We start from the raw sequence: 12,817 nt of genomic DNA on the forward strand, positions 1-12,817 counted from the left end.
CCCACCATTCCCCCCCCACACCCCACCATTCCCCCTCTCTCCCTCCAACTAGGATGCCCTAAATCACTGCTGTTGGTCTTGCATCTTTGCATTGTCATGTTTGACAGTTGCTGTCAAATTTTAGGTGTGTCATTCTTTTGTTCTGGTCTGAATTTTTATTTCTGGTTTTAAAGGAAACATTCCCTCTGAAAATGTGTTCATAATTGTGTGGGCTTGCAATTTACAAAACAGCTTTCCTAATTTATTTTCTTAGAATGTTGATACATTTTTCAGTGATGCAGAAAACAAACTTATGCATATACTTAATGCAAATAATCCCAAGTGGTTTACCCCAACTAAAGACTATGCTTCAGAGCTACATATTGCTGAAACAGTCGTTGGTACAGGAAATAAGTTTCTGGTAAGTTAATGTAAATTTAAATAAATATTATATATGGAGGCAACAGCATATTCTGGAGTATACATAGTAAACACGGTAAAATGTAATTAAACAAAATTAGAAACTGTAGTTAATTGTTATGTGGCTCCTGTAGGTATATGTTATTTGGAAATTATATCTTGCTTATTGAAGCAAGAATGTAAAGCCCTTTGGGAGGAAAATTTTACAAACAGGTGCTTTCATTTTTAGCATTCCAAATACATGTGATTGAAAAGCCTATTTTGCCTGTTTCTTTTTGCTAGAACTGTTCCATCTAATTGGGGTTATTTCTAAGCTCAGTTTAGCTCATTTAATCACAGTAGAATCAAATCAAGTAAAGTCTTTAATATTGGCTAATGGCTGGTTCTTAAATAGCTAATGCTTGCTAAGTGTATCTATGTTAACTCATTTAATCCTCACAAAACCCCTATGAGATAATAGCGATTATTCCCATTTTACAGATGAGGATTCTATGGCATAGAGAGAGGTTAAGTAGTTGCCTAACATCACAATGCTGGGAAAGTAGTTATTAGAACCCAGGCCGTGTGTGCTCTTAAAATGGTTTTTAAAATGCTTATCTTCGTTTAACCTATTAATAAAAAAAAGAAAAGCTTAAAGCATAAATGGTTTTCCCTACCCTTTTTTTTTTTGTCATTTACTGTGCTATGATTATTCTTCATCTTTCCTTTCATGTCATTTTTATATCCTCTTAAGCAAAATTATTTCCTTCTGGAATAGGAATAATAATGTCTCTTGAAATCATCTAACCTGTCACCAGTTAGAGGAGTGAGAATGTGTGTGGGATTTGTGTTTCAGTATTTTTAATGAAAAGTTAATTTGATTTTGTTTTATATATTAGTACATAATTATGATAGGCTACTTTTTGTTTTTTATTAGATGTCTTCTCCTAATAGTGAGATAAATTATCAACGTTCTTTATCACTTTGTACGCCAAAAGGGAGGTCTGTTTCCACACCTGAGTCAGCCCAAATGACTTCAAAGACTTGTAAAGGGGAGAAAGAGATTGACGACCCAAAAAACTGCAAAAAAAGAAAAGCCTTGGATTTCTTGAGTAGACTGCCTTTGCCTCCACCTGTTAGTCCCATGTGTACATCTGTTTCTCCGGCTGCACAGAAGGCATTTCAGCCGCCACGGAGTTGTGGCACCAAATATGAAACACCTGTGAAGAAAAGAGAATTGAATCCTCCTCAGATGACTCCACTTCAAAAATTCAGTGAAATTTCTCTTTTGGAAAGTAATTCAATAGCTGACGAAGAACTTGCATTGATAAATACCCAAGCCCTTTTATCTGGTTCAGCAGGAGAAAATCAATTACTCTCTGTCAGTGAATCCGCTAGGACTACTCCCACCAGTTCAAAAGATTATCTTGGACTGAAAGGGCATTATACTACATCTCTGATCAAAGAACGAGAGAATTCCCAAGCCAGTACAGAAGAATATGAAACTAAAATGCAGGCCACAAGTACTATAAAAACTATATCTAAGAGATTGCAAAGGCAACAAAAAGTGAAAATGACAATAAATTAGTTATTGATTCCTAACCTTACCAGTTTGTACAATATATACAATTTCAAACTGCACATCAGTATTTTTTCACAACAGGAAAAGAAGTTCCAAATTTACCTAAGTGTTTGTATATCACAAGGATGCTCTTTGCCTGATTCTATATGGCTATATTTTTATTTCAGTTGTACCTTAAAACCAACCGTCTGTTTATTAACTAATCAAGGAAAACATCTTTTAAATCTTTATTATTAGCTTTAATCACTACAAGTATTATTTTACAAGTGAAATAAACATACCTTTTTAGATTGTGTCATTGATTAAATGAAATGAGGTTTCTAAGTACAATTATTTTGACTCAGATAATTCCTTTTGGTTTAGTTCCTATTTTAGGGTGTTTCTTTTTTAGAGGTAACTCACTAAAAATAGTTTTCCTTAATGCATGTGTTGGTTCTGCTATAATTCCATCCTGTTCAAAAGTCAGTGTTATTCTCTTTGACTGATTCTTAATCCTTAAGTCAGCATGACTATAAGAAAAATAGAACCCTCAGTGTAACTCCTTTTTATGATTCCAATGTGATCTCTAAAGTTAAATTACTTCAAAATTAAAAATTTGAACACTTTGGGCCGAGCCCGTGGCACGCTTGGGAGAGTGTGGCGCTGGGAGCGCAGCAGCACTCCCGCCGCGGGTTCGGATCCTATATAGGGATGACCGGTGCGCTCACAGCGCTCACTGGCTGAGCGCGGTGCGGCCAGTCTCAAAAAGGACAAAAAAAAAAATTTTTGAACACTTTAAATCAGGGCTGGCCAGTTAGATGATTAGAGTGTGGGGCTGATAACACCAAGGTCCAGCATTCAATCCCTATACTGGCCAGTGCAAAAAAAAAATCAGCAGATTTTATAGAGGTTTTCTTTTTTTAACAAAATGGTCATCCAGACTGCAGCTTCAGAGAATATCTTGTTTTCATATTGGCACTGATTTTACCTGCTTTTTTAGCACAGTCACAGGACCCAGAACACCTTTTACATCTACTGCCAAGAAAAAGATAAAAGTTCAATTTAAGATGATACTCTCAACGTTTAATAGAGAAAAGGATAATGCGGTCTCTAGGAACTAATAGCATGGAGCAGCTCTTACGTTGGATGTTTTTGTTTGTTTCAGCAGCTGGCCGACATGGCTCTCCAAACCCTAGACCTTGTTACCAACACCATCCTCTAGCCTGCTGAGCTAACCACCGAGCCACAGCAGGTGTTTTAATATGTCTGAAATTTATGTATAATATCATGTTTTCAAATATGATTATAAACACATTTCAAAACCAAAAATAAGTCCTTTTAAAAATCAACTTCTTTCCTTCCATAAGTGTGATTCATGATTTTTCTCTCTTCTGAAAAGCATTAACATGATTTGAGCATCACATATTGCACACAGGTAATGATATCCTTCTCTGTACCTCACAGATATCTACAATCAACTATGTTACAGTAAAAATAAATCAAAAAAAAAAATTCAATGACAAGTCCATATAAATGCAGTACCATATACAATTTTCAGTAACCATAAAAGCACCTTTATATAGGACACTTAAAATAATACTTCACAGAACATTAGAAAGAAGCTGTTGGCCAACAAGAAATAGAGCATACATCCTACGTGATCTTGTCTATCCTGTTATCACACCAAATTAATCTGACTCCAACCTGTTGGAATTTACTTTGGATTCATAAATTTGGAATTTAACTTTAATTATCGGTATAAGTGGGACATTCCAGACTTGTGATAGCACTCTGTCTTAATGCCACATAAAACATCAAGACTGCTCATCATATAATGAGCATGGTTTTTACACATCCCTGTATGATCTATATCTTAGGGTGCTTGATTTCTTGCACTCCCGTGTATTTGGGCTGCCAACTAATTACACACATTTGTAGGCATAATTTTAGAAATCGGTTTTCCTTTTAAAAATCAATGTTTTGTGAAGACAGACACTTTATTTACACTGTTAGCACAATAGCCAAAAGTTAGGTTTAATCCTACTGAATAAAGTGGTTAAAACACAAGGTACGACTTTATAAATGATGCTGATTTTCCCTCAGTGGCTTATATAGCTATTAGGGATTAGACATTTTTACAATGATATTAAAATAAAGGAATAACTTCCCAAAGTGTCTACTTTGAAGAACCATGTTCCCTTAGATGTGTACTTTCTAGCATATTAGTTTTAAAGGAAAATCAGTATCATCAGAGGAACACATCTCACATTTGTGGATACAAAGACTATCAAAGTAGCAACAGCGCTAAAACTTTTCCTGCCTCCCACTTTTCCTCCCTCACCTTTCCAACTTTTCTGATCGAGATGAATTTCTTGAAAAAATAAATAGATTACTTCAGAGAAAGTTGTACTGAAGCTTATATATAATATAAACACTTTATTTCACTTATGAACATATATAACTATGATTATGTTCTTGGGTATGTTCTCAGGTTTCGGTTTCAAATTCATTCTTTCCCTAGAGAAAGAGACTTTGTTTAATCGAATCTCTGCAGAATTCCCAGCATCAGACCATGCATATAGGTGCACTTTAACAAATGCTAGTTAAAGATAATGAACATAATGACTTCTCAGAAACTTTTGGGCTCCACTATTTACACTGGAATTAGAGCTCTGACTAAAACCAAAGAATACCAAATATTGAAGTAAAAACTGATTTAGGAAAATTCTGAATGGCTATAAGATAGGCCTCTAATATCCATGGTGACAACCACCCCTTCTGTTAAAGGATCCCTCATTTGTGAAGCTGCCATGAGCCCTCCGGTTTGGAACCTCTGTGTAGGTATTCCAGTATCCTGCACCATTGGAAGGCAATGCATTATTCCTGTCCTGGTTTCTGTTCATTCTGCTTGGTTTTTCTGCATGAAGCACACTATGAAAGGTAACACCGTGTTCATACCGTTCTTTCATTCGGTGTATTTTTTCTCTTGGGACTCCATGGATGTTTCTTCTACATGGAAAAATGCAAACATTTAGTAAAGGCAGGATATTAAAATTAGTTACTTGTATTTTACAAGTCCTGTATTATTGCATAGATATTGCATGCCCTAGTCTCAGTACTTAACTCTGGCAAAAGCATAATGTCTTGCTACATAGTTATCTTTCAGGCTCAACTATTTTTCATGCTGCCTGCATACCCCCAAGCTACCCAGGAGCTAGGAGGGAGCTGATGTTTCAGGAATGCTTTGTTTCTGGCCATCTCAACTATGTACTTCAAGACATAAAAGAACACCATGAGGGGAGGGAGCTGATGTTTCAGGAATGCTTTGTTTCTGGCCATCTCAACTATGTACTTCAAGACGTAAAAGAACACCATGAGGTTTTTTTTTTTTTTAATCATATATATTATCAATTTACATCATGCACATATCTATTATCAATTTACATCATGCACATATCTATTATCAATTTACATCAACTAGTCCTTGATACTTCTAAGAGATGCTTATTAAAACAATCTTAAATTTTAGTGGGCACAAGAATTAACTGGGGATATAGTTAGAAATGTAATTACCAGAGATTCCTACTACTGAATGGGGTCCATGAACTAGGATTTTAACAACTATCTCATGCGATTCTGGTGGGAGTGGCCCACAGACCCACGTTGGAAACACTATCTGCTTATATAACCATAAGATGAACTGGCCTTACTCATAGAAAGTAAATTCTGATCTCACTGGTTACTTTAAGTCATTGACATTATCACATAAAATAGAGAGTGAATATCAGAACCCATGCATTCAATCAACAAGTTAGCATTACTTGGACATTTACTGCTTTATAAATTAGAAGCAGTATCTAAACCATAAATAAACCACAGAGTGTTGAACAGCTAAAGGTATTTATTTAGCCTAAATTCAAAAACAACATTGACATGGGCAATCCCAAGCAGACAAAAGTGCTTTTAAATGTTCATTAATAAAGAAGCATTTTAGCAGAATGTTAAGTGCATCCTTTCAAAGGATCAAGTTCAAGCCAAGATTTAGCATTTAGCATTATATTAGAAAACTGACCCAAATCTTAAAGTCTTCACATTAATAATTCCAAAGTTATCAATTTCTAAGAATTACCATTTCTGGCCTGAAAACTACCATGTCCATTTCCAGCCTGAAAAGATTCTTTTGTTCGGTCTGAAATACCTGAAAATAGCAGGATACATAATGAGGAACTAGAAAAACAAAGAAGTACCTTGCTAACTCTTGAACGTTGAATTTCCAGCGAGTGTCAGGTTCTCGGAATATAACTTCATAGTTATTTTCAAGTGCCTGATTTTTCAAAAGTACATAAAACATTGAAGACATAGTATGTATGTTTGGGAATGTTTATGCTGCCATTTAACATTTACTACAAATCATTTCTAAAATTGCTTTACCAGTAATCCAGTGCCTTAATTTATCTTAATAAATGCAGTTGGTTCCTTCTCATACTTAGCCACTCTCAGATCATATTATGGTTCCCAGTGATAAATTTTGGTCAATTTTATCTATAATATGTAGGAAAATTGTAAAGGTTTTTGTTTTGGACATCTTTAAAAACAGATGACTGAACTAAGTTTAAGACATCCTGAACACAGATATGAACAGTGAACTCAGTGGCTTCTCGGAGCTGCTTATGTGATTATTACAGATTTAGGTGTCAGATGCCTTGTCCTATTCCTCATGCCTTGCTTTAAAAAATAAAGAGTGCCACTGGAACATAGCTAATGAAATAAAAGTGATTTCCACATACTTTACATAACCTTCCCTTCAAAAGTAGATTTCCTTGCTATGCAATACAGTTTGGCTCAATGCACAGTGTCCTATTTCCTTGAGTTTAGAAAACTATTACTATTTCATACAAACATCCAAATATTCTTTGCATTCATGAATTACTACTTTATCTCAAACTGAACTTTCTTTTATCACTATTGTTTATTGTGTTATAAAATACAGAATGAAAAGAGCTAAGTAGAAAGATTTCCTCTTCATTCTTTAGATAGACGCTTCTAATTAGGGAAGGATTCAAATATCATATCTGGAAAACGTCTAATTTCTGAGCCTAATTAATAGCTGTGGATGGCTGAAAAAATATTGTACATATCCAGAAAATAAAAAGTAAAATGACTTCCCTTAATCCACTCTCAGATAATCCCTAACTCTTGTTTTAAGTTGTGCCTTAATTAATTCGACTCTTCATGTCCCTGTTCATTTCTCGCCCAAGTGGACGGTCCATCATGAACTGAAGTAACCACAAGTTAACGCTCATTCTTTCTTCCACTCGCCAAAGTCCCACAACCAGAGCCTAAGTAGAACTGATGAAAGTATCATGAGAGAAAAGCACACCTGTGGTTATGCTATTTTGCCCAAATTTTCAAAAGAAGCCTAAAAATAGATTGCCATGAGCCCAGTTTGGGAGGTATTTACTCCACAATTTACCAAGTAGGGACCAGCTGTCTGCTTCCTGCCCCACCCTGTATGTTTCTGGATCTTTTCTCATTTCTATATCCAATCTTTCCTCCTCCTTATTTATAAACTTACTTTATTATCATAAGAGATGAAGTACATCTGAAAAAGATCAAATGTACTTCAAAATTAAAGAATAATGTGCACATTGTTACATTCAACTTACTGTCCTTTTCATTGTGACCATGGAGAGCTGAGTTATATGTGTATTTATATTTGTATATAAATACATATATACATATATAGGTGTGTGTATGTATATACACATATTTGTCTTCATAAAGTTACAGTGTTAATCCTAAATCTGTTTTCAACTAAAAAATTCTGTTGTTCCTGGAAGTCCCAGGCAGCAACAGTACACAGTGCTGAACTGCCTGGCTTGCCAAAGGCAGGACTGTCCTATTATAACCTGTAACTCCGCTAGTAGCATCATTTAGTCTCATTTAGTCCAATATTTCTCTACAAGTTTCAGTGGGTGTTCCTCTGTAAGCCTCCCCTTAGGAAAATAACCAAGATGGAAAAGCTATCAAGAATTCAGACCAACAACCATTTACCAAAGACTATTTACAAATTGTACCCCATGGTGAGATCAGCATCTCAGCAAATTTCAGCCACTGAACAGCAGAGAAACCTAAAATAAAACCTCTTTACCTGCTCCTTGGGAGAACTACTGTTAGTAAATATAAAATTATGGAAGATCAGGAAAAAAGGAAAGAACAAATGTTTCAACTTTCTCACAAAATGTCCATAACTGAAAATTCAGAATGATACTTCTTCCTACCATGACTGCATAGGGCTTCATTTCCCAGGCGTGGAGGTTGGTATTATCAATAATAATGGGGGATATGCCATTCCTCATTGCTTTTCTGGCTGCAACACAATGTTATATAACAGTGAACAACATGTAACAATCAGAGAAAAGGGCGAGCGTAATCCATATTTTGTCATCTTTATTACAGGATGTCCTCATTACACAACTTTAATGCCACCTATTTCAGAAACCATTATCAATAATTTTCTTTTTCCTGGAATCTAAGGAGGTTACATTCTGGCATTCTTTTTTGAGGGGAAAAATGGCAGAATTTTTGATTAAGCTTCTTCCATAAAATTTATACATTCTGCAGCAGCTACTATCTATATGCAGAATAGGGTTTCCCAGGAGTTTGGAAAGGAATTTGTCACCTCTTTTCTGGTTCCATTCATGAGCTTCCTCCAGGAAGTCAGGATTGAACTCATAGGCACCATCTTCCCTGAAGAAAAAATCATCCGTGCTGAAAATCAGGGCCCTGGGAAAGTCATGTTGCAATTGCCTGGAAAGTGGAGAAATGAAAGAGAGTTTTTTATTATATGCATGGTCACAGTAGAAATGATTTCCTTCCATCACTAACATTTAGCAGTTTATAATTCTGAGACCACCAGGTTTTGAGTTGTTGAACTTCAATTTAAAAAGAGAGATTCTTATTATGTCTAGATGGCATCACTTCCTAACAGGCGGCAGGAGAGGCTGAGAGGCCGCTGTGTGTGTTGCCAACCCTTGGAACTAAGAGGTGCTGGTCACCACCACTGACTTCTGCAGCAACCAGGACTGAGTCAAGATGACACTCTGAGGCTAAGCTGAGAGTGTGGCACCTGTCTCTCCTGCTGGGCACCAGGCCCCACGACCCCTCCTCTCCGCGGCAGCAGGGCCCTCCTGAGATCTGTCCGCGGGAGCCACGCCAGTGCTGCATGCAGCCCTCGGCCCTGAAACTCTTACCTATCCTGGGTCCCATTTCCTTGGAGCTCTGTTTTCTATAAAGACGCATCTGGGAAACTAGTTGTTGCTGAGGTATGAAATGTGGGTAAAGGTGATGTGTGTGTGCTATCCTAGTAAGTAACATTTTTACATTTTAATAATGATCTAAACCAGATGGAAAAAAAGCACAACAGGAGAAGGAAAGAGGTAGACCCAACGTTCCCCATGCCTTCCTAAACCTCTAGACTCTGTGCCTAAACATGAAAACATAACAGAAAAGAAAAACCATTATAAGCACCCCCTTTAAAGCAACAAAACAAGCGTATTAAGCTCTGTACAAAATAACTTCAAAGAGATGTTTCCACTTGAAATCCTTACTTGGACCATTTTTGCGCAGAAGGTGGATATTATGCTAGATAGTAACTGGAGAAGTCTCTGAGCCTCCTTTCCTTGTTTGTAAAAATTGAGGAGAGTGTCACCTATCTTGCTAGGTGATGATGGTGGTCTACGAACATGGGGAAACACCGAGTACGGTGCCTAACACAGTGTATGCTTCTTTCCTTTCTCCCTGCAGCGCCCCCAGTGTAATTCTAACTTCAAAGTCAACCAGAAAATAGAAAATATGGCTACATGGGATAAGATGCTATTTAAACACTGAAGGAAAAAAAGGTTAGCGAATGACCAGGGCAGGAAATGCAAAGAGAAAACAGAGCTACTCAACTCCTTTGTTGCTATTGTTCTACACCGAGAAGAATAATCCGGAAAGAAAGGATAAACATAAGGCACTAGAGCCACAGATGAGTGAGCACCTAAGTGGCTCTGACAGACTTACATTCCATTCTTGACTCTTTCACTATCCAGGCATGTGACCTTATCTCTCCAAGTTTCTGTTTCCTTAATCGTAAAACACAGATAATAATCCCTACCTATTAAACAGAGCTTCTAGTAAGACTCAAATGAGGTAAGGTGTGGGAAAACATTTTGTAACCAGTAAGGCACTGTACAAATACAAAGTACTGTTATTTTTTAAATAATAATAACAATAAAACCAAATTTTCCAGCCCAAACTGTTAATGGGCCATAGTAATAAAATACATTGAAGTGTTATGTAAAGTAATCTTTGAAGTATTGCAGTGAATAAGAAAGACATGAAAGACAAAAATAAAGCAAATGCCTCAATCTTCAAAAATGAGTACATATACATTCCAGAAATGGTGTACAAATAAACATCTGTCAAAATTCTTCAGAAGGCTTGATAGCATTTAAAAAGGAAAAAGAGAGAGAGAGAGAGAAGGCAGCGTAGATAGCTGAAAAAGTAATTCCAAACCAAATACATTTTCTCTTTTAATGAACTATGGTGGTAAACAGGGAAATTCAATGGACAGAATATCTTGATTTAAACAGGAATATGACAGCTTCTCTTGATAGCCTTGTGGGAAAATGTGGGCCAGAAGATAGTATATTTTAGTATTCAAAGAATATTAATTATCCAACCCATTACACATTTATTGAGCACTTAACACGTGTCAAGTGTTATGCGAAGTGTTAAGGTACAAAAATAAAGTAGCTGCTTTCAAGGAATTCAGAGCCCAGCCAAGGAGCCAGACTCCTCCACAGCTGGCGTCACACAGAGCGGACAAATTGGTACCAGCAGAGCCTGAGAGAATCTAGCGTCAGCAACGTGTTCTGCCAGGGAAGCATTTGTAAAGGCCACAACGTCTGACATGGACCTTAAGGGATGAGAAAACCACTGCCTCTCGGGGGAGGGTCAAGAGTATGGGAGGTAAGAGAAGGAGGAAGCCAGTGCTTTAGGGCTTGTTATGAGCGAGGGACTGTAAGGAAAACAAGAACAAACACTAAGGGTTAAACGTGGCAAATCCCATCTGAAACACACTGCAATTCTGAGAGCCACACAATTTAAAGAGAAATTTGGCAAGATGGAATATGTCCAGAGAAAAGTGACCAGGTAAACATAAGGCCTGGAAACCATGGAAATCAGGTCAGAGGAGCAAAGATCATCAAAGAAATATGGGATGTCTAAGGTGAGAACAGAGGACAAAAGTGATTCGTGACAGTCACCCTCAGATGTTGGGAAGTCTGTTGCATGGAAGAAGGAATTAACTCATTTTGTGGGTCAGCAGTTTGGGCTGAGCGCAGCCGGACAGTTCTGCTGATCTCACCTGGGGTCCCACAGGAGCTACAGTCACCTGACAATGTGGGGTGGGGTCAGAATGGCCCGCCCTGGCCTCATTCACATGCTGGTGGTGCTGCCTGTCCACACGGGCTCCTGTCCTCAAGGAGGCTAAGCCAGGCCACTTCACAGCCGCAGTATTCAAGAGGGCAGTGGGGGACGCCCGTGGGCTTCCACCACATCCTGCTGGTCAAAGCAAGTCACCTTGCTGGCCCACACTGAAGGGGTGGGAAAATAGCTTCAACTTCTTGAAGGAAGGGGGAGCAAAAAAATGTGGCCACTTTAAATTTACCGCAGGCATAGAAAGTGACATGAAAGAAGGGACGTGTATAAAGAGGACCTGATGATAAAAATGTTCCTAGTTTCCATATGAATGTCTATTATTTGACCTTAAAGATATTCAAACTGAAAAGTACAAATCATAAGTCCAAACCTTAACCTCCAATGCTAACAATTATTATAAAGACACCTTAGAAAAAAACGTAAGGGTAGCACTAGATGCATTTTCAAGTATATATACTTTATATTTGTGAACACTGTACAGTTTTTAAATTATTTTCATCAATATTATTTAGTGTGAACAAATGAAAGCTATGTTCAGAGGTTAAATAACAGTGCATAATTTATTTCTCTTATCTTGTGTGTACCAAAGTAAGCAACTATGGAAATTGACTCCAAGATTTTTGGTCCGGGATTTGATAACCCTTCTAAATCTGGTTTGGTTTTCCTATTAAGTCTGCCACTCATAGGGTTTTTTGTTGTTTTTAGAACATTTTCAGAGTTGAATTTTTCTTTTCATATACATATCCTTATCTACTCTTGTTTTCCTCTTTATGGTTTATACTATCAAGTGGAAGTTAACACTCCCTAATTTGAATCCTATTCCTTTCTAGAAAACAAACAAAAAAAACAAACATAAAACTACTGCCCTTTTTGATTGCAAAATTTTACCTCAAATTGTTTGGGACCACTATGGGGAGAGACCACCTTCTCACAGTTTCCTAAGACATCCTGACTACGAGCGTCGTACTCCTCCCAACACACAGGCAGACAGAAATATCAGTGGTTTTTGCCTTTCTGGCTCTAATGGATTTTTTCGGTCTGTATGATCTTTCTAAATGATCATTTCTTCAAAAACTTATTTTATTTTCACCTAAATGTTAAATTAGCACTGGCAGCATAGTAGAATCTTGAATAAGCAGGACAATAAAATCTCTACTAGCTAAATAAAGAACTGATTAAACACAATCTTCAGATTCTCAAACTTAAGTGGAAGCAATAAATACCATTCCATCAGCTTCAGAAGTGGTGAGGATAATGCCCCAGCTCTATCTTTCTTTATGGTGGTCAGGAGCCTCATGCATTAGGGAAATTGAGAGAATGGAAATAAAAGAAAGGGAAAAAATAGAAAGACAATTACTTCCACATAACCTTCACCTCCCCCACTTCCCCCCC

At 37.2% G+C, this 12,817-nt stretch overlaps 2 protein-coding genes across 5 annotated transcripts in view; one reads left to right on the plus strand and one right to left on the minus strand.

Annotated features, from left to right (window-relative positions):
* BRCA2 (breast cancer 2, early onset) overlaps positions 1-1,985 on the plus strand; it is an 82,817-nt gene extending 80,832 nt beyond the window's left edge. Inside the window, exons 25-26 of the mRNA XM_008579365.1 lie at positions 254-400; positions 1,316-1,985. Coding sequence (XP_008577587.1) covers positions 254-400; positions 1,316-1,966 — 798 coding nt within the window. The 3' untranslated portion in view covers positions 1,967-1,985. The remainder of the gene's footprint in view (positions 1-253; positions 401-1,315) is intronic.
* Positions 1,986-4,360: 2,375 nt separating this feature from the next.
* The window catches only part of N4BP2L1 (NEDD4 binding protein 2-like 1), a 19,315-nt gene continuing 10,858 nt past the window's right edge, over positions 4,361-12,817 (minus strand). Inside the window, exons 2-7 of one of the 4 annotated variants that reach the window (XM_008579363.1) lie at positions 12,649-12,717; positions 8,622-8,749; positions 8,221-8,309; positions 6,187-6,263; positions 4,898-4,948; positions 4,361-4,456 (exon numbers count right to left, since the gene is read on the minus strand). In XM_008579363.1, the coding sequence (XP_008577585.1) occupies positions 4,381-4,456; positions 4,898-4,948; positions 6,187-6,263; positions 8,221-8,309; positions 8,622-8,749; positions 12,649-12,717 (490 nt within the window). In that variant the 3' untranslated portion in view covers positions 4,361-4,380. Of the gene's footprint in view, positions 4,949-6,068; positions 6,138-6,186; positions 6,264-8,220; positions 8,310-8,621; positions 8,750-12,648; positions 12,812-12,817 lie in introns of those variants that run through there. The other 3 variants (XM_008579364.1, XM_008579361.1, XM_008579362.1) reach the window with 3 other exon arrangements.

The sequence above is a fragment of the Galeopterus variegatus genome, unplaced genomic scaffold, assembly GCF_000696425.1.
Source record: "Galeopterus variegatus unplaced genomic scaffold, G_variegatus-3.0.2 Scaffold1866, whole genome shotgun sequence".
In the NCBI taxonomy this organism is placed as follows: domain Eukaryota; kingdom Metazoa; phylum Chordata; class Mammalia; order Dermoptera; family Cynocephalidae; genus Galeopterus; species Galeopterus variegatus.